A 22,546-nucleotide genomic window follows, 5' to 3' on the forward strand; every position below is an offset into this window, starting at 1 on the left:
GGGTTGTGCCCGCTTCTCAACCAGGAGGCCTGGCTAGATGTCTAGGGAGGATTCGCCCCATCCCACACAGCTGACACGAGGGGTATCTCCGTGGATCCAAAAGAGCATTCAGGGCCCGCAAAGGAGTCCCCTGGCCATGCTGGCGGGAGAGGACACAAAAGAGAATTGCGTGTGTTGAGTGAATGCTGCTTTCTCTCCTCAATTTGGCTTACAAAGCTTGCGTTAAAGTACCTCTTTCTTCATGCTGCACATGTTTGGTTCTTCTCCATCTCACGTGTTGGCAGCACTGGAGTTTTTACACATAGGCAGCTAGAGCATTAACAGTTAATCCTGGTAAGCAAGTGCGGTCCCTAGAAAGCCAGACTTCAGTGAGATTGCTGCCGTCTTGGAGTTTGAGAAAAAAAGCCAAAGCGCAGAGGAGAAAGCCGATTAAGATGCAGAGAATTGACCAGAAATTGTTACTCTCTGGTTTGACACCTCCTGACTCGTAGCTATGAAGGAAATAAAATGCCTGTATTTAATAGTTTTTATAATACATTAATATTATAGCTCCTAGATTTTTAAAAAAGTATCAGCAATCCCATTAATCATGGTGAAAATGGTTACCACGTAATGCCCCTTCTTAAAGGAAGGCATTAAACTATAAGTAAGTTTATCATTTCACCCGCGTCGGTCCAAAACGTGCAACATCCGAATCGCTTTAAAGAACCTCGCGTTCGAACGAAGACTACTGATCAATCCCTTTCTTTTCGTTTGAAGCGTTTCTTTCAGGGAAATTGTGGTGAGCCTGCTCTCGCATCAAGTGTTGCTCCAGAACTTGTACGACATCTTGTTGGAAGAGTTCGTCAAGGGCCCCTCCCCCGGGGAGGAGAAGACGGTCCAGGTGCCCGAGGCCAAGCTGGCCGGCTTCCTCAGGTACATCTCCATGCAGAACTTGGCGGTCATCTTCGACCTGCTGCTGGACTCGTACAGGACGGCCAGAGAGTTCGACACCAGCCCTGGGCTGAAGTGCCTGCTGAAGAAGGTGTCTGGGATCGGAGGCGCTGCCAACCTCTACCGCCAGTCCGCGATGAGTTTTAACATTTACTTCCACGCGCTCGTCTGCGCGGTCCTCACCAACCAAGAAACCATCACGGCCGAGCAAGTGAAGAAAGTCCTTTTCGAGGACGACGAGAGGAGCACGGACTCCTCCCAGCAGTGCTCTTCAGAAGACGAAGACATTTTTGAGGAGACGGCCCAGGTGAGCCCCCCGAGAGGCAAGGAGAAGAGGCAGTGGAGGGCCCGGATGCCGTCGCTAAGTGTCCAGCCCATCAGCAACGCGGACTGGGTGTGGCTGGTCAAGAGGCTGCACCAGCTGTGCATGGAGCTGTCCACCAACTACATCCAGATGCACCTTGACCTGGAGAACAGCGTGGAGGAGGCTCCCATCTTCAAGAGTGACCCGTTCTTCATCCTTCCGTCCTTCCAGTCGGAGTCCTCCACCCCATCCACCGGGGGGTTCTCGGGGAAAGACACGCCTTCTGAGGACGACCGGAGCCAGACGCGGGATCACGCCGGCGAGCCGGGGAGCCTGCGGGCCGGCAGCGGGGACATGCTGCTGCCCCCCAGCCCCAAGGTGGAGAAGAAGGATCCCAGCCGGAAGAAAGAATGGTGGGAGAACGCGGGGAACAGAATCTACACCATGGCGGCCGACAAAACCATTTCCAAGTTGATGACTGAATACAAAAAGAGGAAACAGCAGCATAACCTGCCCACGTTCCCCAAAGAGGGCAAAGCGGAGAAGAAGGGCGAGCCGCTGGGTCCACGGGGCCAGGACTCCCCGCTGCTTCAGCGTCCCCAGCACTTGGTAGACCAAGGGCAGATGCGGCATTCCTTCAGCGCGGGCCCTGAGCTCCTGCGACAGGAGAAGAGGCCCCGCTCTGGCTCCACCGGGAGCTCCCTGAGTGTGTCCGGGAGGGACGCCGAGGCACAGATCCAGGTGGGTTCCTGCCAGCCCCAGGCTGCGGGGAGGCGCGCCTGGCAGCGCAAGAGGGAGGCTGGGTCCCCCGTGACAGCGCAGACACGCCCCCCTTACAGAACACTCATACGCATTCTGAGAGTTGACCGTTTCCCTCCAAAGTCAGAGGATGGCCTGAGCCTAAGACGCAGCATCTGTCTGCGTCACTCTGTGTGAAACTGAAATTTGATTCTTAGATAATTTCAGGGATGGTTTTATGGGTTCCAAGAGATATTATTGAGAATCTGGAGCTCACTCGGATAAATGAGATGAAGCTAAAGCTTCTAAAGTGAACATACCTTCTCTGGCATGGAGTCCCGAGTGTGTCTGAAGATGCCCTGAGGAAATATGTAAAGGACACAGGCAGAGCACGCGTTATTATGTGGTCCTACCAATGAACTGTTTTCGTCCCAAGTTTTGCTAGCCCCTTCTGAGCACCCAAAACTTCTCATTCCTTAGAGGGCTCGGAGCGTTCCTGTTCCTTTGTATAGTTAATGTTTGTAATTCCGTGGAGGCATCAACAACCCAGCCTGAGAAGAAAACGGTGGTGGTAGCGTTTGTTCAGTTTAGGAACTGATGAGATGGGAAAAGAGAAATGGAATCTAGAGTGAGCAGGAGCCCTTTCAAAATACTCTGGGCGCTTAGATTGCGGGCCCCTGTTGCAGGCATAAGTTAGAAGATCTTCGATCCTAGGGTTCTATGAACCTACACATAACCGTATTCTTAGGACGAACATAAATTTGGACTTAGCATGAATCTTGCAAGATGCCTCTTTTTCCTCTAAAGTATTTTGAACATAGTACTAAACTTTAGAACCCACAAAAATCATCTTTGACTGGACTTTTGCTAATCTAGTCTAACAGAGACGTATGGTAGTCCTATTCCAGTTTGCTAGGCATTATAGAGACTGATAATTTAACGTGTCTTCATAAGGGGCGCCTCGGTGACTCAGTGGGTTAAGCATCCAACTTTGGCTCAGGTCATGATCTCACGGTTCATGGGTTCAAGCCCCACATCGGGCTCTGCGCTGACAGCTCAGAGCCTGGAGCCCGCTTCAGATTCTGTCTCCCTCTCTGCCCCTCTCCTCCCTTCTCTCTCTCTCTCCTCCTCCTCACAAAAATAAATAAAGTTTCTTCATTATGAGAAGGCAGGAGAGTTTTTAAAAATATGAGGAATAAATAAGATTTTGGTACAGGCATACCTTGGAGATATTGCAGGTTTGGCTCCCGACCACTGCAATAAAGCAAATATCAAAGCACGTCAAATGAATTTTTTTATTTCCCAGAGCATATAAAAGTTATGTTTACACTATACTGTAGTCTATAGAGTGTACAATAGCATTTTATCTAAAAATATATATACATACCTTAATTTTAAAAATACTTCATTGCTAAAACTCATCTGAGTTTTTAACACGTCATAATCTTTTTGCTGGTGGAGGGTCTTGCCTCCATGTTGATGGCTGCTGACTCATCGGGGTGGTGGCTGCTGAAGGCTGGGGTGGCTGTGGCACTTTCTTAAAATAAGGCGACAATAAAGGTCGCTGCATTGACTCTTTGACATATTATTTCTCTGTAGCGTGCAATGCTGTTTGATAGCATTGGACCCACACTAGAACTGCTTTCAAAATGGGAATCCATGCACTCAAACCCTGCCACTGCTCCATCAGCTCAGTGTATGTAATCTTCTAAATCCTCTGTTGTCATTTCAATAGTCTTCACCAGGAGTAGATTCCATCTCAAGCAACCACTTTCTTTGCTCATCCATGAGAAGCAACCCCTCATCCATTCAAGTTTGATCATGAGATGGCAGCAATCCAGGCCCATTTTCCGGCTCTGCTTCTGACTCTTCCGCTGTTCCCCCCACACCGCAGTTACTTCCTCCACGGAGTCCTGAACCCCTCAGAGTCCTGCATGAGTGTTGGAATCAAGTTCTTCCACGCTTCCGTTCATGTCGATGTTCTGACCTCTTCCCATGAACCATGAATGTTGTTAACAGTATCAATACTTTCCAGGTCTTCAATCTACTTTGCCCAGATCCAGCAGAGGAATCACGGTAACAGCTCGAGCCTTATGAAATGCATTTCTTAAATAATGACCTGAAAGTAGAAACGGACTGCAGAATGGCTGTTGTGTTAGCAGGCACGAGAACAGCGTGAATCTCATTGTACATCTGCGTCAGAGCTCGTGGGTGACCAGGTGCATTGTCAACAGGCAGTAATATTTTGAAAGGAATCCTTTTCGCTGAGTAGCAGTTCTCAATAGTAGGTTTAAAGTATTCAGTGAGCCATGGGTAAACATGTGCTGTCATCCAGGTTTTGCTGTTTCATTTATGGAGCACGGAGTAGATACGGCATAATTCTTAAGGGTTCCAGGATTTTGAGAATAGTAAATGAGCAGTGGCTTTAACTTAAAGTCACCAGCTGCATTAGCCCCTAACTAGAGAGTCAGCCGGCCCTTGGAACCCAGGTACTGACTTCCCTCTAGCTATGAAAGTCCTAGATGGCGTCTTTTTCCAACAGAAGGCTGTTTCATCTGCATTGAAAATCTGTTTAGTGTAACCGCCTTCATCACTTATCTCAGCAGATCTTCTGGAAAACTTGCTGCAGCTTCCAATCAATACTTTCGATTAGGGAAACAGCTTCTTTCCTTAAGCCCCATGAACCCACCTCTGCGAGCTTCAAACTTTTCTTCTCCAGCTTCCTCCCCTCTCTCAGCCTTCACAGAATGGAAGAGAGTTAGGGTCTCGCTCTGGATTAGGCTTTGGCTGAAGGGAATGTTGGGGCTGGTTTGATCTTCTATCCAGACCCCTCGAACTTTCTGCTTGTCAGCACTAAGGTTGTTTTTCTTTCTTATCATGTGTGTGTTCACTGGAGTCACACTTTTAATTTCCTTCAGGAACTTTCCCTTTGCGTTCACAGCTTGGCTAACTTAGGCTGGAAGCTAGGCTTTTGTGCCAGTCTCGGCTTCCAACACGCCTCCCTCGCTAAGCATAATCATTCCTGGATTTTGATTGAAAGTGAGAGACCTGTGACTCTTCCTTTCACTTGAACGCTTAAAGGTCAATGTAGGCTTATTCATTGGCCTAACTTCAATATTGTTGGGTCTCAGGGAATAGGGAGGCCCAAGGAGAGGGACGGGCAAAGGGCTGATCAGTGGGGCAGTCAGAGCACACATGTTTATCAATTAAGTTCACCATCTTATATAGGCACAATTCATGGCACCCAAAACAGTTATAATAGTAATATCACAGATCACCCAAACAAATATAATAATTCAAAAGTTTGAAATATTGTGAGAATTACCAAAATGTGACACAGAGACACAAAGTAAGCAAATGAAAACACAAACAAAAAACCCACTATCTGGGAAACACAGTAAAAGCAAACTGCAATGAAACGAGTTACGCCTCTAGCCTACAAAAGCTGAAAATCAGGCATTCTTAATGTCAGAGGAGTCTCTGCTATTCCTTGTATGGATGAACTCAAAATGACAATTTCTAGTCGCTACATTCAATTAGTAAAGACAGAGTTATTGCAGCCCAAAGACAGAAAACTCATTCGCACACTGGCAGGGCTTAGCCACACCTGAGAGCTCAGCTGAACCCAGAGGAGAAAGCGGCTAATTCCCCTAAATCCTTTCTCTTAGGCATGGACCAACATGATGCTAACAGTTCTCAACCAGATTCAGATCCTTCCAGACCAGACCTTCACGGCTCTCCAGCCTGCAGTGTTCCCGTGCATCAGCCAGCTGACCTGTCACGTGACCGACATCCGCGTGCGCCAGGCCGTGAGAGAATGGCTGGGCAGAGTGGGCCGGGTCTACGACATCATCGTGTAGACGACTCACTTTGAGGAAGTTCAGTAGCAAGGGTTAGAGAGTGCCTGCCAGTCCGACTGATCGCGTTATCCCCACCACCAGCCCCACCAAAACAAGTGTCTCAGAGAACAATCTGTTGCTCCCTAACACTGGGGCCAACCTGGACACTAACCTTGTATCTGGATGACACAAATGATACTCTGATTTTGCACATTATTGCAGAAGAGTCTCCATTCCTTGATACGTTTCTAAATCTCGATGTTTATTTCCCAGTGCTTTTGCTTGCGATGTTATCCCCAAAAGGATCCCTTTCCAGGACTACCCCTTTGAAAACACTACATTGACCTATTTGATTTTTTTTTTTTTTAATGGAAATGTTAAGGAAATATCTGCTGGTAAGTCAAGCTGATGTGTAAGCACTCAGGCATCTAGTAAAGACGTTCACTGGAGGAAGATTTTCTATTATGATTATGGGCTTATTAGCAGCTGGAAAAACATTCTTGGGGGGTCATAATCAAGAAAGGGATGGCTTCCTCTGTAAAATATCCCAGAACATTTCAAAGTCGTCCCAAACTGTCAAGATTTTCCAGTTGGTATTCACCAACTTCTTCTAAGGTACGTTTGTGCCTTTATTTCCCTATTTCTAAAGGAAGAAAATGCTTTCCTGGCAGGGTTTTAAGTCTACGGGCTGGCAGCCTTTGACACACAGATTGGCTGACACAGATGTTGCCAAGAGACAGACTGACCAGCCACCCTGGCTTCCCATTAGTCTTTGCTTTTGCTCCCAAGGCAAAACAGGAAAGGGAAAGAAAAAATGGTGCCTTAGTTTTTTGTTGCACAGACATTTCTATGCTCCACAGTTACCTGAACATAGGGCAGAACCTTGGGTTTTTAAGGAAACAAAACGTTAAAATGCAACTCATTTTGTATCCGCACCTTTGGAGGAAAGGACTCAGTTCTCCATCCAGTGAGCAGACTTCTCAGGGAACGGGGCAGGAAGTGTGGGGTAGGGAGACAGCTGGAAGGGGTGAGAGAAGAGATTGTGACGAAGTCATTTTAAATCTTAAAATATTATACAAGCATCACATAAAATGAGGGTGTCAGGCATACAAGCTCTGGTCTCAGAAGAAAATAGAACTAAAGGAGAAGGGGACACAGAATGAAATTTAGGAAATGAAGTTTTTCCATTTCAAACACTTCTCCTCTCTGGCAAGTAAATTTACGTATGTCTGGTGTCTTTCCAGGCTGTTATTTTACATGAATATTTCTTTTAGATATCACTAGGAAATCAATTTGGAAACTTTATCGTATTTACAGTACACTTAATAGTTCTTCAGTTATAATGATTGAAACTCATCAAGCCCACTCGTGTACATTCTAGAAAGTAGAGTTTGTTGCTAAGACACATTATCATTTTCCCAGCCCCTAAAAACGTGTTCACAATGGAATGTCATTGAAAAATAAAACATCAACTCTTCAGTACAGAAGTAAGGATTTCAAACCAACAACTTTGCTCAGTGCTAGTATTTGTAAACTTCATCTTAACCTTGTAGATATTTACATATTTCTCAAGGAAGACAGAGTTCCCTGACTTATTTAGGCAATCTCAAAGAACCCCATCATTTCGTATGCCATCCAGAGATCACAGCAAAATCCAGAAGGCATTTTTCCAGTTCCACAAAACCCTCTCTTTGCCTTCAGGTTTTACTCATTAGACAACAATTCAAGTGTAAACACAGATCAACTATTTGATCTTAAGCAGTGAATTGTTGGAACAGCAATGTATTTAAGAGTATTCTATACTTTTAAACTTTTTCTATTTTGGAATAGAAATACTGCTTTTCTGAGGTTTACTTCCCCTTTGTGAACCCACGAGGACTACAAAATTAACTTGGTGGGGGTGAGGGCCATGGGGTGGAGTAGGGAGGAAGCTTCAGAGAAGCAGAGTGTCAAATCCATGATTATAACATGTTTACATGTAGCAACTTTTTATATAGCATAAAAATTCAAAGCCAGTCTCAATTTAGAATGTCACGTCCCAGAATATGTTAGCTGTTTGGAAATCAGAATTCATTCTCCCATAGACTCTCTCTCCTGAGATCCAAGGCTAGTTTATGAAAATAAATTTACCCCGTACTATGTGCAAACACTGCTCTGAGACTAGGACTCATTATAGGTTCGAAGAGTGAAAAAGTGAGAAAACGTGCATAGCTCTTTACCTACAATTTTGTAAGAGGGTTTTAGCCCTTTCCCATCATCTATTCTATAGCCTACCCCGAGGCCCATATTGGTCTCAGCTCACCTTGATACTTCCCAGAGGTATTTGCTGTTGTCAAGAGGACATCGCCGGAGACAAATAATCTCTAACAAATAGGACTTCAGGTCACAATGACGTCCGTCGACTTCAGGTCACAATGACGTCTGTCTTCTCCAGGAGTGGAGAGGAAAGGGAAATAATTAGGGACCCTCGGTAGATGAGTGGTCCCTCCCCCTGTTTGGCCCCTCACACACTTCCAGTGTCTGGGTTTCTGCCTCTCTCCCTCTCTTCCTTCACTCCATCTCTCCCAAGGTCTCTGAAAGACCAAGGTCAAGACAGCCTTTGTGGCGAAAACAGTCATGACCATGTATTTACTGATCTAAGCAGAATAAGATTTTGCACGTCACTTTCAGTTGCCTGTATTTTCTGCCCAAAGTGTGTTACCCTACGACTGAGACGTACTCTCTTTTTCTAATATTTTGGTAAAGTGTGCATCATGAAAATACCTAGAAAATTTCAAAGTGTTTAGGAATTCCTGGCAGCCAAGTAGACCACACGCATCATCAGATTTCTCCTTGCCATGAGGACATAGGTTTGATGGAGGGCCAGCGTCTCGCCTAGCTCTTGCCTCTCCTGATTAGCTTCTAAAAATGCTTAGGCTGCTTCCTTACACCATGTTGCCATCTCTCCCCTTATGATTATTTTCTAGCCTCCTCCATCAGTATACAACTAGGGCACTTTCTACTATCTTTACGCTATGTAATGACCAAGGCAGATGCTAACCTATATAATGGCTCAGATTAAATTATTTTCAAACATGACAGAATATTAACATAATTCAAAAGCACCTTTAAATGGAAACTTCTTGGTACAGTGTCACCAGGCTTTTAGTTCTTGTTTCAAGGTTTATACAGAGCCCGTTGAGACCATCAAGTAGCCTTCACTGTAAGAACGTAATGCAATTATATGACAGAGATCCCTGACTTTCCCCAAATACATCACAGGGATGCTTCTGCAAGAAGGTTTTCTTTCTCAGAAAAGAAAATCCATTTGTGTCCGCCCTATCAGACTAAGCAGAGTGAAGACCTTAGTTTGGAGCCGGTAACAATTGCAAGAGGTTACAGATGACAGGGAGGAGGTGACATTTGTTGAATGCCACCGTGACCAGAGACCTGAACCTACATTACCCTTTAGCTCTCACGATAACCTTGTCAAACAGGTTCTGTTTTCCTCATTTTTTTCAGATGAGGACACAGACCCAGAGAGGTTAAGATATTTGCCCAAGATCACCAGTAAATGGCAACGTTGGTTGCAAAAGAGGTGTTCCTGAATTCAAAGGCCATGCTGTGTCTACAATACAATGCTCTAAGGACACAGAGTGAATACATGAGTGTTGCCAGGAATTAAACAGTGAAAATGAGTTGAAAGTATTTAATCGATGTCCCATATCTGCAATCCTAGGAGGATTTTTTCAAATAGGGTTTTAAAAACGTGTTCGTTCATAGAAAGATCATACATAATTTAATGTTTTGGGGTGTTTGAAAATAAAATAAGGTCTGAACTTTAGTCTTAAAGCAGACCCTCAGTGGTAATTTAGAAAACTTGCCAAATTAGCCAGAAGTGATGGAATATTACTATTCGGGGCCAGCTGTTCTGCAGGTGTGCATGGCAGTCTGTGTCCGGAAGGACACGCACGATTGGTAAATTTTTCTCAATTACCGTTTAATCACTCAGAATCAAGTGCCCTGTAGCCAACAGTGCCTCTCTACTTGCTTCCCTGGGAAGTAGATGGTAGTAAAAGTCATCATCAAAGTTTGAGAATATGCAGAATCCGTTCTAACCAGTTTTCCACTGCACTCTCTGAAAAGGAAGCGACAGGTAGGACAAGATTGTTTAAAGATCCAGGTACTGAGGGCATCAGGTCAATATCCACCATGTGCCATATGCCTCAATATTTCTACATACTCTGCAGACAAGGAAACAGACGTAAGGAAAATCCAACATATGACATTAAGCGGGTGACAGAACTTGGATATGCATGGGTACCACTTAGGTGATCCTGGTGACATTTAGTGTGGCCTTAGAAAAAGCAAGAGACTCTCTTTAAGCACTTTTTATTGGAAATAGGAGCTTGTTATGGGGCAAGATTTAATGAAATCAGTAAAGAACTCATAATTATGCTTCATCAAAAAAAAAACTATGTTCATTCATAGTGGAACAATCTAGAAAATTGTCTCTCTCCTTTTATGAGATCCTCTTCCTCTGCTTATAATGTTTATATTTGATGTGGAAGTAACTAAAATTTTAATACAGAGTTTTGGACTAGAACACCATTTAGATTTCCAAAATACAATCATTGCTTCAGGGAAAACAGACCAAAAAAAAAAATTATCCCGGGGGATAATTTATGAGAAGCTCAGTTGAGAACAATATTCAATTTCCTTGTAAACAATGGCACCTCTTACTAATTGAGGAAAATGCAATACAATACCACTAGCACCATATAAAACCTTTCCCCTGTATCTTTGTGTAATAATGCCTGAGGGTTCCAGGGAGGAGAGACTGGCTGACCATCTTAGTAACAAAGTTACAGTCAGCTACTGGTGCATCCCATCCAGGTATGGTCCTTCCAGCTTGTCAACCACCAAGAATTGCTGCGTATGATTAGTTCCTATCCTAAAGTTTTTAGTGGTTGTTGTCTAGTATCTTTTGACTTTGCTCTTAGGTGGTTCTCAAACTTTGGCACACATCAGGATCACCTGGAGGGCTTGTTAAAACCCAGGTCGTTGGGCCCATGCCCACGGTTTCAGATTCAGTAGGTCTGGAAATTTCCATTTCTAGTAAGTCCCCAGGTGAGGTCAGTGCTGCTGGTCTGGGGACCACATTTTGAGAACTGGCTTGAAAAAATTTCCAACTACTGCCTATGAGATCAGCCTGACTTATCAAGCTCTATAGAAACATCGAACTGAATCTTGGGCAGACACCTTGGGATTGGAGTCTCTACAGCATTCCTACTCAATCTTCCCAGTTTCTAGGTTTATTATGCCAACAATTAGGTTTTTTTTTTTACAAGCTAGAAGACAATGAATGTATAAGTTCAATGAAACAGTGAATTCTGTGTAAGCTTCTCGTCTTTGTATTTAGAAACACTGGTTATGGATGATCATTTGTATCATGTTGACCCTTTGACTTGTACTGAGGTGATTTTAAATTTCAATATGTAGTGTTTGAGTTTCTTCTGTCATTACAGTTTTAATGAGACGTTTCCATCTCAACTCCATCACAACTTTGGCTCCTGGCTTCCAGAAGTTTTGAGTAGTTGCTTGCTTGCCAGTAGGTTTCTCTCTCTCATTAGTCACCCAAATATCAACACTTCAAAATGGTATGACACTATTAGATGTAGCTTCATCTTAACTGTCGGGTGTAAATTAACATTTTAATTCTTATGTACCTGTGAAGAGTCTACCAAGTGGCTTCATGGAAATTTGCAAACTGAACAACTCCCTTTTGAGCAGTATATGTGCCTGTTTGAAGGACTTTTTGGTAAGTGTGTTTGTGCTCATACCTGCATACAGTGGAGACCGTACTCATAATCTCATCTTCCAGTGATGGGAGAAATGTTCACGGGCATCAGCAGGCTTTGGGAATACAGTGAAATTATGTTAACTTAAATATAGGTGGGGCCTATGTTTCTTAACACTTCGTCTGATTAGTTCACTTTGGAAATTCTTTTTTCCACCAAAAAAAGAATAATCAGGGAATAATTCAAGAGAGAAAAATTAAGTACCTTAAAATTAGCATCCATGTATAAATTATATTAATTATATCATTCTTATTGATTTCATATTCTCTAAAGCCTTCTGCTTAAATACGCTGACATCATTGAAATTACTTTAGATTGTTGTATGAATAGAAACGACTATATTTACGAGAGTTAGTGAGATCAGAAAGCATATCAAAGCGTTGATGGTATTAAGGAGTCAAGTTCTTGCCTCTGTGGATGGAAATCATTGTTTCAGTTCACGTTTGTTTTCCATAATCTGTTTTGGACACTCTGTGTGCATTTAGTTCTTTTAATAGTCATTGGCTTTCAAATTAAATTTAAAATATTAATCTCTAGGAATAATTTAGTTCCAACTTATTTTACCAACTGGTGCCAAAAAAGGGAGCGGGGGTGGGGGGGGAAGCTAAAAGCCAACCTTTTGAACTACCACACGAAATGTTTTCTCTTCAAGCTAGGGAATCTCAAGCCCTGACATTACCAGCCACAACAGTCATCCAGGGCTACCCCGTGGTCATGTGCACGCTACTTTGCATTCCTCCCATGGAAGTTCTCCCATCTGTATTTTGTTGGAAGTGGTTCTCTGTCATAAAAATCGGTTCCCTGCTGAATAGGCGAAAATGGACAAGGATTAGTGCTTTTGATATTGTGGGTTTCACTTCAGTTGAAGCCATGTGATAGGATATCCAGGTATGGCATGATAGGGGCAGGAGCAGGTACCCAGAGGGAAAGGCTGCTTTCAGTTATTTTTTGCTTGTTAATTTGTTTTCAACGGGTGGGTGGGGGTGGCTAAGAAGAAGACATTTATTGCCCTAATCATGCCAAAAGACTATTATTCGAGATTATTTTCCTGCTTTTCTAAGAGAAATAAAATAAATTACATTATAAACAGTTTCCCTGTTATCATTTCCCACTCTAAATAAAGCCAGTGGGTGGTAAGGGTTCTTTTATCCCTTCTTATATTATGCCAAAGAATCGACTTGTTTTCATTAAAAATTATAAACAAATGAAGCTTGGTACAGCCATAATGATTTGAGTCAGTGTACCATTTTATCTATAAAATGCAGAATTCATCCTCGCAATCCCATTCACCAGGAGCCTTGAAGCATTTTGTTTACTCCAAAGGACTTGTCTAGAAGTAGTTTTTATTTTGCCTTCTTAGTTTGGTCATATTTATTAAAAGACACACACACACACACACACACACACAACTGAGACTACCCTCCTTTATATGTTGATAAACTGTTTGATTTGATAGAATCTGTCTGTTCATTGTTTATCAGGTCCCCGTAAGCAAGCTTGCAAGTGTATTTTGTGTACATTTTATCGGAGGTGAAAATGAAAATTCTAAAGAGAAAATATTTTAAAAGATATTGTATTTATGTTGCTTGTGTTGTAGAATAAAAATTCAAATGCATTAAAAACATCTATGTGGAACAATTTTCTTATCTAAAAAACCTATCAAAATAATTTGTGTAAATATCTTATGTTTACAGAATACTGCCACAAGAACCAGGTTTCTTTTTCCATGGCATTTCATAACTGAAGAGGCCCCTTCCAGTTCCATAACACAGACAAGGTCACTGTTGACAATCTGGTACATACCTAGAAAGTATATCTGAAGAGATACATATATATTACATATATTTTTTCTTCTCTAAAATAAATTCATATTATCAGTAGATATTGATGGAATTTGTCCGCTACAAAAATCACTACCTTTTGTTCACAACAAATCCCTCAATAGGTATATGATTATTGGAAGGTAATATTGAAAAGAAAATACAGCCCCTTTAATGTCATGGTCTTATTAGATTGCAGCTTTAAAACTGTTTCAGGGGCACCTGGGTGGCTCAGTCGGTTGAGCACCCGACTTCAGCTCAGGTCATGATCTAGCAGTTGACAAGTTCGAGCCTCAGCTCAGGTCATGATCTCGCAGTTGACCAGTTCGAGCCCCGTGTCGGGCTCTGTGCTGACAGCTCAGAGCCTGGAGCCTGCTTCAGATTCTGTGTCTCCCGCTCTCTCTGCCCCTTCCCCACTCATGCTCTCTGTCTGGCTCGCAAAAATGAATAAACGTTAAAAAATTTTTTTCTAAACTGTTTCAAAAGCCTACAACAGTATAACCCTAGGAATCATCATGCCCAAATCATGGAAAACTGGCCAATAGAGGGGCAAAAGAAGTACAAGTTGCCAAAGAGACGAAATCTGTGCACGTGACCTTAAACCATGATTCTATCATTCTATCATACACTCTGGTAATCTGACAGTTGCACTACTAAGTCACCAGGCACTTCCCTCTTATGGATGAAATAAAACTAAAGTAGATACTAACATACTTTACACAAGGACATCACAAACATAAGTGACCAACTGTGTTCACGGATGGAGAAGAACAGCCGAGGTGGCCTTGGCTTTAGCCAGCAAAGCAGAATTCACATCTCGAGCTTTGCCTCTTCCTGGGAGTGGGATAAAGTCCCACTCAAGTGGGACAACACTTGAGTACCGAGCTCAAGGTTCCCACTCCGGAAAATGAATATAAACTCTAACTTCGGGGCTGCTTCAAGAGAACACGAAAGGCCCAGTGCTGCAGTGCTCTGTACACGCTAATGATTAATAAACGCAGTACTGCTATGTGCTGGGGCGGGGAACCATCTCATCAACGGCCCCACTATTTTGCAAGAGAATTTATACTTGAGACCTCGTGCGTACCTATCCTTGACATTCATAGCCATACATGCACTATAATACAGAAAGCTAAGCATTTGTGCCAATCTTGTATGAGGTGGTTGGCCGCTCAGATGCATCTCTCTTTTTAAAAAAATTTTTTTAAATGTTTATTTTTGAGACAGAGAGAGACAGAGCATGAACGGGGGAGGGTCAGAGAGAGAGAGGGAGACACAGAATCCGAAACAGGCTCCAGGCTCTGAGCTGTCAGCACAGAGCCCTACGCGGGGTTCGAACCCACAAACCACGAGATCATGACCTGAGCTGAAGTCAGACGCTTAACCGACTGAGCCACCCAGGCGCCCTGGATGCATCTCTCTTTAACCGAACGTTGGGAAATAAATTCTACATCAATGGCCAGTTCTTCTATGGTTAATGTCTAGTAACGAATATGATACATGCATAAATTTATAGATGTTTCTGTAAAAGTAGAGACTTGATATGCTTCAACTCTTTGGCTCATGATCAAAACTTGCATAATTTAGCTTTGATAACTCTTTCATCTCACTCATTAGAAAGTTCACTTTCCCATCTGGCCTAAAGGTAGGTTCAATAAACAAGTGAAAATAAAATTGAAGCATAATGCAATATTGTGGCTTTCACATCCTGACCGACATTCCTATTATCTCAAGCCTTTGAAAGAATATTCTAAGCATGCTTTTTATCTCTTCCTTGTTTGCTTTTATTTATAGATTCCTAGTTATGGCATTGAGTCATCAGTGCCCTAAGCCTGCCCTGCTGACTTAACCTGGTTGCCCAAGATGTTTTGTTGTCCACGAAACAAACTGTCTGGCTTAATGATCTCATGCACACTGGGAGAGAGTAACAGCATAATTAAATCCCAGAGAAGTTTATAAGCAATTTCTAAGTCATCTCTTAAAAAAAAAAGCGGGGGGCTATTTCAACAAAAGGGATAGAATTCACAACAGTTTAGATCTGGGAACTCAAATAATTGAACTTCAGTTGACACTGACATGGTTTCCTAGTCATCTTTATCGCAATATACTAGTTATTTGCTATATTGAACTACTGTAACAGACAAGTAAATGTAAATGACAAGAGGAAGTAACAGCATTCTCTGCCAGTGTCTCTTGCAGAGAATAACCTTCAGGAAGATAAATTAGAAGGTAAATGCTTTGATGCAGAAGACTACATTAGAACTCAACTTGAAAAGAAATGACTATTCAAGCTAATTTACCAATTATAAAGGAGAAGATGCTGTTGGCTATATTATAGTTAAAAATTCAATATTGCATCAAATCAGTTACGGATAACCCAATGGGTTTTCCAATACAGCGATGGGTTATAAAAGTCACGTTATTCTAAAAGCCTAGAATAGATTTGCTTTTCAAGTGGGAGGAATATATATTATTACAGACCTGTCAGATAAAAACCATTTGGAAATGGAGTACTTGGAAAACTGAGCATCGTTCTAAGCCCTACCAACTGAAAACACTGGCAGTGTTCACCTTAGTACAAATTTAGGGAGTTAAATCTTACATTATTAAATTGGTAAATTTAACTAGCTCTGGGGCACCTGGGTGGCTCAGTTAAGTGATCGACTCTTGCTTTCAGCTCAGGTCATGATCTCCCTGTTTGTGGGTTCAAGCCCCGCATCGGGCTCCACACTGATGGTGCAGAGCCTGCTTGGGATTCTGTCTTCCTGTCTCTCTGCCCCTCCCCTGCATTTTCTCTCTCTCTCTCTCTCTCTCTCTCTCTCTCTCTCTCTCTCAAAATAAATAAATAAACATTGAAAAAAAATTTAACTAGTTCTTATTCCTATGGCTGGGGTGGGGAGGGAAGCCTGTAAAAACTTTGGGGATTAGAGCATGGCATAGAGATAAGAACATATCCTCTCAGCAGGTCTCAGCCCCCTGCTATGTGTGGCTGGGGGCTGGGGGCAGGGGAGTTGCTCTGTCCCATCTCCCCACACCCCTCTGAGCATACCTGTGAACACCTCCTTCCCTTTCACGCCACTCCAAGGAATCCAGTTGTTCCGGTAAGTAACGACTCCTGTGTGCATCCTATGATTATGTTAACTTCTTGCCATTCGATTCCTTCAATTCCAAGAAGTTAACATGATCATAGGATGCACACAGGATTCCTTACTTACCAGAACAACTGGGATTGTGTCTTTCAGGAACTGCTGATTGCCCAACATTTGGGAATGAGCACAGATCTGGATTTATGGGAACAGATCTCTGATCCAAAGATCATAGATGAATGCTGCCAGGCTACCTTTCTTCAGTACAAGTTTTCCTCAAAAGCATTAAGTAGAATCCTGTGACTAAAACCGTATTTGAGATATTAATCTATGTTCTTTTCTCCCAGTATCTTCCCTATTCCTTTCTTTCTGTTCAAGTACAAACTTGGCCAGGGATTCATTGTTTCAAGGGAGGTATATAATGGGGCAGAATGACAACGAACTGCCTGTGACATTCTCTGGCTCTTGTATTCCCAAAGCGTAAGCCATACACATACACATACATACGCATGTGTGTCTACGCACATGGTTGTGGGTTTTTTTTTTTTTTTAATGAGGGAAGAGTGCCGTAGAAAGAGAGAGTGTAGACAAACTCCCTAGGGTAGAAATATAAGGGGAAAGAACTCCTTTGTCTTTGAGTTGAAGTGAATTCCCAGGGCTATCAGAAAGAGAGAGAAGAGGTCCCACAACAGAAAGGCTGCAGGTCAGGGAGGAGTCTTGCAATGGCAAGACTGTAAGAACCCAGACAAGACACGCCTGCATGGTGTTCCTTGGCTGCAGGTTGACCAGCTAACCTGGGGAAAAGTCCCAATCCTTGCACGGGGTAGCAGAAAGATCTCCACACCTCATGGTGTGGAAGCAGCACAGCTTCACGTGACAGAATGGAAGCTCAGAATACTTCTTCATGGGGTCAGAGAAAAATAAAGAAAATCACGATTTGATACATGAAGTTGCAGGCTGAGATTTAAACCTGCTTTTGTAGTGAATGATCTAAAAGTCAAGGTATGTGTAGTTTTGTAAGGCGATGGAAGAGCGGGAGGGGGGTGAAAACAGTCGCGCCTACAAATGCAAAGCTATTTCCAAGGAAGGGCCAACTGAGCTGACAAGTGACGAGACCCCCCCCCCAAGTTCAATACCAGTCGCCCTCAATGTCAAAAAGTTGTCTGCCCCCTTTGGAAGCAAGTCCGCCTCATAAGATCATTTTCCATCAGGCTCCCAAACTCTCTCCCCTTGGATGTTTGAGCTGTTTTGACAAAGTGCAATTTCATTCCTCCCAATGGGCAGGGCTTCAGTTGCTACAGCTAAACCCAATGTCCTCTACCTGATTCTATAGCCTTTCCCCTGCTGGTTTCTGGGTGAACTTAAGTACCTCACCCCCTCTTCTGCCAGCGGCTGCAATAGTCCCACTTCCTGTTTTACCTAACCAGCAAAAGACACCACCTGTTCCATGTGGATTACAGACAAGTGCAGGCTTAGAACTAGCTTCGTTATGTAATCGTGATAAGAAATGTAACAGGACAACCGTTGACAGAGTGACTTCAATCTCTATCAAAAACACATCTCCCCCACCTACAGCCAGTCCTCCTACCCAGGGCCCTTATGCCCCTGAAGTAGCTCAGCTACCCTAGATAGTCACAAGCTGTAATGTCTATAAGACCCATTTGATTGAGTGTTGAACTTGCAGGTGTCCAGGCCTTGCCTCAGAAACTGCGACCCGGAGAGAAAGATGGAGCTGGGCTCAGGAATCTGCATCGCGACAAGCTTCCCAAAGTACTGTGATACAACCGGGGCATCACTCTTTGAAAACTATTCTAAGAAGCTCAGTCTTCTTCTAAGACCCTTATTCGAAGAATCTGGTTCTAAGAATCTGATGTATAATCAACCTGACCTAAAATTAAAAGCTGCAAGTCTGGTCTCTAAATACAAGAGCTGTGGGACGCCTGGGTGGCTCAGTCGGTTGAGCGGCCCACTTCGGCCCAGGTCATGATCTCGCGGTCCGTGGGTTCGAGCCCCGCGTCCGGCTCTGTGCTGACGGCTCGGAGCCTGGAGCCTGTTTCAGATTCTGTGTCTCCCTCTCTTTCTGACCCTCCCCTGTTCATGCTCTGTCTCTCTGTCTCAAAAATAAATAAACATTAAAAAAAATTTAAAAAAAATAATAAATAAATAAATACATACATACATACATACATACATACAAGAGTTGAGGCGGAAGCCCAAAAATACTGCAGTTGTTCAAGACTCCATCTTCCAGGGAGCTTCACTTCACTTTAGGTTATTTTGAGAGAGAAAGAGCACGCACGCAAGTAGGGGAGGGGCAGCGAGCGAGGGGGAGAGAATCCCAAGCAGTCTCCACGAGGCGTCCATCACAGGGCTCCGTCCCACACACCTTGAGACCATGACCTGAGCCGAAATCAAGAATCAGATACTTAACCAACTGAGCCACCCAAGCGCCCCAATAGCTTCACTTTAGGTCAGAGGTTTGTAACTTGAGACTCACAAAGAATTAAGGGGTCTGTGAACAAGGAAGGGAAAAATTACGGCGTTATTTTCACTGACCTCTGACTGAAATGTAACGTGTCCTTCCATTTTGAACACAGGCATAAAACCACCGTGATAACCGTCACGGATCTTTCCCGATTGCAGACCCCTCAAAATTCCCATACTTGGGAAGCACTAAAGCTGCTATTCGATCTCGTCATTGAATGTGTTAATGGAGAAGAATACATGTGTATTACGGTTTCAAAGTTGAATATTTTGATACCTACATTGGTTTTGTTTTCTTTGTAATAAAGTGCACCTTACCACATGCATTTAAAGGTGTTTAAAATATCTTAAATTATCCTGAAAAAGGATTCACAGACTTCCCCCAAAGTGCAAGAGTCTGTGCCATAATAATCAGTTAAAGAAATTCTGTCCAGGCTTATCGTAAGGGAAGATGGCTGTAAATCTGGGGTAAACTCATCAAAGGTTTGGGACAAAAGCATTTTCTCTCTCGTGTCACCTTCTCTTCTAGTCCTAGAATCAGCACTGTTTTGTCAGCAAATGACATCTGAGTCTCATTCCTTCCTCAGCCACGTGACAGGCTGGTAAAGTGATTGCCAATGTCCCTTAAAACAAAAAAAATCCATTTTTCTGACCAAAAATTCTAACAGCAAGACAGTTCCTATAAATTCTCACAAAGGCTCCTGCTTTGGAGGCATTCAAATGAGGACAGTGCACAGATTTTCTTTTCCTACTAAGAAATGACTCCCTGCTCTAGAGTAAAGCTTACTAAAAATACAGTTCTGTATGTATTCATGAATTTTATACACTTTTTTAAAATTCCAATTGATTTGAATTTTTAAAGCACTGCAGGAGAAAACAGAGTGGCCTAAAACTCTCTACTTGCATTGTGCAAAATGGAAAAATGCAATGTTCTTATGTCAGGATTGGCCCTTTAAATTAAAAAAAAAAAAACAAAAAACTAGTTTCATGTAAATTGTAAAACCTGTTTTGAATTGGTAATGTTTCAAAACTAAAAACAGAGCCAACAATGTTTAAAGATGAAATGGGTAAAATAGCACATCAAAAGAATTAACTTCAAGCTGTTATTTAGGGGCATCTGGGTGGCTCAGTCGGTTAAGCATCCAGCTTCGGCTCAGGTCATGATCTCACAGCTAGTGAGTTCGAGCCCCGTGTCAGACTCCTTCCTGCAGCTTGGAGCCTGCTTAGGCTTCTCTCCCTCCCTCTCTCTCTACCCCTCCCCAGCTCACGTGTTGGCATTAGCTCTCTCTCAAAAACAAATATTTTTTTTAAGTTATAAAAAAATTCTTATTTAGATTCAGCTTCCTATTAATGAATATACCAACACTCCAGATGTCTGGAATGAATCTGACTACTAAATACTAAAGTCATATTTATTCTAAAATATTCAAGAACTAATATTGGCAATGATTTGACTAAGGAAATCTGATGGATAAAGGGTCAAAGGCATTTATTAATACAATCTCACATTATCAGCCAGCAGACTATGAAATAAATTGAGGCGAATTTTACCTATAACACCTACAATGGAGCAACTAGACTATTTAATCATTTCTTCATTGTTTTCATTTTTAAAATGAATTCAGAGATGACTAAAGTAACCATTTTACTAAAGAAAGGCAAGACTGAGAGGGTGGGCTTTTCAACGAAACAGGAGTGTCTGAGAATCCACATTTAATATGTCATAGAATAAGTATTTCCCCTCGGAATGGAGCATCGGATTGTAGAAAACCCGAATAGACTCCAAGTCCTACCCTCGCTCTCTCAAGACTCAGAACTGTGCTAGACAATTTACATACAACTGTCCCCAGAAACCCTCCATAGGGTAAGAGTCTCAGATACATTTTACAGACGGGGAAAGCAAAGGCTCCAAGAAGTGAAATGGGAAATTCCTGAAGGTCACATGACTAGCAACTGGCAGAACCCGGATTCAAACTGAAATCAGTCTGACCACAGAGCTGTGTTTTCTCCATTAGAACATGATGCCTTGAGGTAAATACGTAAATGAAATTAACAGCCTGGATGAAACTTTGCCCAGTGCAACATCTCCAACCTCAGTCAGTTAAAATCACCCTCAAACTTAAATTCCCACATTTTTTCTTAATCAGAACTCTCAAAATAATTGTGTTACATTAGTCCTCACAGTGAGAGTCAGGCTGGTATCATGACCATGGAAAATGCAGACTAAATTCATCTGCTGTAAGAATAAGTAGCATGAAACTCAACTGATGGCTATATCCAACTCAACAATCTAGCATTCCAAAGGATATCTTGAGAGAGCTAATACTCATGACAAACTTAAAGGGCATTTGAAATACACACCATTTTTAGAATTTCTAATTTTATGCCTGCATTAGGTTATGCTGTTGAGAAGCCACACATCCAAACCAAATCATCTCAGCTTCCCGTAGAAATGCTTCCACGAATTAAGATTTAATGTTACGTCCTTGGCGTTTAAAGAAGGTCGATGTAAAAATTGCCAAATTTGTCGTTCGTAAATCTATATTAATCGTAGGTGCCTATTACAGCACTCATGTGTTTTCTTGTATAAGAAGCCATGAGGCCAGTTCTTCCAGAATTCAAAGCCAAGGTCCTTGATAATAATTATTTGATCTTTATACCAGATACTAACTTACCTATTTTTGCCATAGCTTCCAGGAAACTCAGAGCTTCAGTCAGGCTGAAGAAGAGCGTTGAGGACTGAGAGGTACGCAAGCCACAAGCACCGTGCCACTTCCTGCGTCCCTTGACTCTCCTTATTCACTCATCACAACAATTAGACTAGGAAAACTCAGTTCATGTCATCTAATGGGAGGAAAGTGCACGGAGATCACTTTCCTAAGGCGGCTCAGCTAGAAAACAGTCAGCATTGAAGTCCAGGTCTGAGTCAAAGTTCAAGTCTTCCACCAGGTGGAAAGAAATTTCACCCCCTAGAAGCACCCACTCCCTTGCATTTTAGTTTTCTATTGTTTTTATTCTTGAACAACCTAAAAACATTTTTGTGAGTTATATATAAGTCACGTGTAAATAAAATATCCCCTCAGGAAAAACACTGACCTAACTAACACTGTGATATAACCAGGATAAACAGGTTACAGGTTCTCTTAGCCACACCAGACGCACAGAGTTTCAGGTCCTTACTAGCCAGATACTGATCAGTGGCAAAACTCAGTGGTATAACCCACAGAATCTGAATAGGGTAGCCCTCAATCCCACTTGGGTCCCTTAACATCCATGGGGACAGGGAGGAACTATGGTTTACCAGTCTCTCCTTAGATCACGTTCTCATCTAAAGAGTTGAGAGTGAGAATGGGAACAGAAAGATGGCAGAGTAGTAGGACCGTGAGCTCACCTCATCCCATGAATACACTGAGAGGTCAGCTACATATATGCACCTAACTCTAAAAATGCCATGAAGACCAGCAAAATAGACCTTCAACAGTTGGTCAACTGTAGAGAGAAG

The 22,546-nt window shown here is 42.7% G+C and overlaps 2 protein-coding genes across 6 annotated transcripts in view; both read left to right on the forward strand.

Moving 5' to 3' along the window:
• ARFGEF3 (ARFGEF family member 3) overlaps nucleotides 1-10,981 on the forward strand; it is a 188,144-nt gene extending 177,163 nt beyond the window's left edge. For all 5 annotated transcript variants that reach the window (XM_047859292.1, XM_047859295.1, XM_047859293.1 and 2 more), the window contains 2 exons: nucleotides 760-1,978; nucleotides 5,644-10,981. In XM_047859292.1, coding sequence (XP_047715248.1) covers nucleotides 760-1,978; nucleotides 5,644-5,835 — 1,411 coding nt within the window. In that variant the 3' untranslated portion in view covers nucleotides 5,836-10,981. The remainder of the gene's footprint in view (nucleotides 1-759; nucleotides 1,979-5,643) is intronic.
• The window catches only part of SMIM28 (small integral membrane protein 28), a 45,990-nt gene continuing 33,138 nt past the window's right edge, over nucleotides 9,695-22,546 (forward strand). Inside the window, exon 1 of the mRNA XM_047860382.1 lies at nucleotides 9,695-9,771. Coding sequence (XP_047716338.1) covers nucleotides 9,695-9,771 — 77 coding nt within the window. The remainder of the gene's footprint in view (nucleotides 9,772-22,546) is intronic.

Source organism: Prionailurus viverrinus, chromosome B2 (genome assembly GCF_022837055.1).
Source record: "Prionailurus viverrinus isolate Anna chromosome B2, UM_Priviv_1.0, whole genome shotgun sequence".
Classification (NCBI taxonomy): domain Eukaryota; kingdom Metazoa; phylum Chordata; class Mammalia; order Carnivora; family Felidae; genus Prionailurus; species Prionailurus viverrinus.